The sequence below is a fragment of the Cucurbita moschata genome, unplaced genomic scaffold, assembly GCF_002738365.1.
Source record: "Cucurbita moschata cultivar Rifu unplaced genomic scaffold, Cmos_1.0 Cmo_Scf00018, whole genome shotgun sequence".
NCBI lineage: Eukaryota > Viridiplantae > Streptophyta > Magnoliopsida > Cucurbitales > Cucurbitaceae > Cucurbita > Cucurbita moschata.
The window spans coordinates 3,167,105-3,168,594 of NW_019268534.1; the positions used below are offsets into that span (position 1 = coordinate 3,167,105).

General features: G+C 44.6%; 1 protein-coding gene across 1 annotated transcript in view; it reads right to left on the reverse strand.

Moving 5' to 3' along the window:
• LOC111456071 (protein MLN51 homolog) overlaps nt 1–1,472 on the reverse strand; it is a 5,986-nt gene extending 4,514 nt beyond the window's left edge. Inside the window, exon 1 of the mRNA XM_023097803.1 lies at nt 878–1,472. Coding sequence (XP_022953571.1) covers nt 878–1,410 — 533 coding nt within the window. The 5' untranslated portion in view covers nt 1,411–1,472. The remainder of the gene's footprint in view (nt 1–877) is intronic.
• Nucleotides 1,473–1,490: the final 18 nt, after the last annotated feature.

Below are 1,490 nucleotides of genomic sequence, written 5' to 3' on the forward strand. Positions count from 1 at the left end.
GGGGGGGGGGGGGGGGGGGGGGGGGGGGGGGGGGGGGGGGGGGGGGGGGGGGGGGGGGGGGGGGGGGGGGGGGGGGGGGGGGGGGGGGGGGGGGGGGGGGGGGGGGGGGGGGGGGGGGGGGGGGGGATCCAAATCCAAATCTAGAAAAACAATGCTGCCTCCATCTTCAAAAGGAAAGCATGCAAGTTCTCATAGCATTTCTTAGAAAATTGGAATTAATGTTGTGAGATAGAAATATGAATTTTCTCTGCAAAGCTCGTAGTAATCAATGTCCAGGCTGATGATAAAACTGCTCATAATTGCACTGGAACATAGGGATTTCTGGTGTCGATTTCATCAGATTACTGTCTATAGTACCAAAAAACCTAGTCTATTACATGGATAGATCATTTTATAACTTGGAAAATTAAGATAAAGTGCACTCTCTATGGATTTACATTTGCTGAAAAGTGCCCATTTCTTTACAAACCATTCCAGAGCACAATTTCGATCCCCTAACTCCTAGAAGAAGAAAAAAAAAACCTACAGAATCTTAGAGGGGGAGTTTTTAGAGTTAGGATGGACTTTAGGCTCTCAAAATAAAAACCGTGCAGATAAAAGTTACCTAAGATGAAGATTACAGAAGGTTGATAATTAAAGAACTCTCGTTCTAATGAACACACTAGCATAAAATGCTCCCTATGAATGGCAAAAACCCCAATCGAAAAAAATTCTCAAGAATTTCTTTAATTTATGTTCGTTCACAATTTTAGCCGAATCCTAGTTTTTCTTTAGAAAACAATTAAAATATATGCATAGATAAGTGGTGGCTTAGCCTACTAAAAATCAAAACTGGACTGATTTTTCTCCAAATGAGAAAAGAGAACAAAAGCTATACCTGTGTCGACCACCTGCATTGTCCCTAAACCGATCATCATGCATATAGAAAGCCCCGGCAGTGGGGACAGCGAAGGGCTCATTCACCTTCTTCTCCTCATCAAATTCCCCTTCTAGATTCTCCTCGTGCAAATCAGTTGGTCCTTCTGCTAACGGTCTTCCATCATCGTCCAGTTCCTTCACTGTATTGCCGGAAGCAGCATCCGTTTCGCCATGACCGGCCAACTTCCTATTCCCATACCTCTCTTCATCCTCCTCTTCGTCAACTTCCTCCGCTTCATCAACGTCCTCAACTCCTTCACCAACCTCATCTCCATCTACATCTTCACCCAATTCGTCCTCATCGTCGTATTCCGCAGCTCCACCCTGACCATCCGAATCATCCGAATGAATCCCCATCCTCCGGATCGTCCGCCTCCCTTCTCCTTCACCCTCCTCATCGTCACTCGCCTCCCGCCTCCGCATCGCCAGTGACCGCTTCGCTTCTTCCGGATCACTCTCATAATCAACCTCTTCTTCAGTCGCAGTAGCCATCAACAACTCAAAAAAAAAAAAAAAAAAAAAAAAAAAAAAAAAAAAAAAAAAAAAAAAAAAAAAAAAAAAAAAAAAAAAAA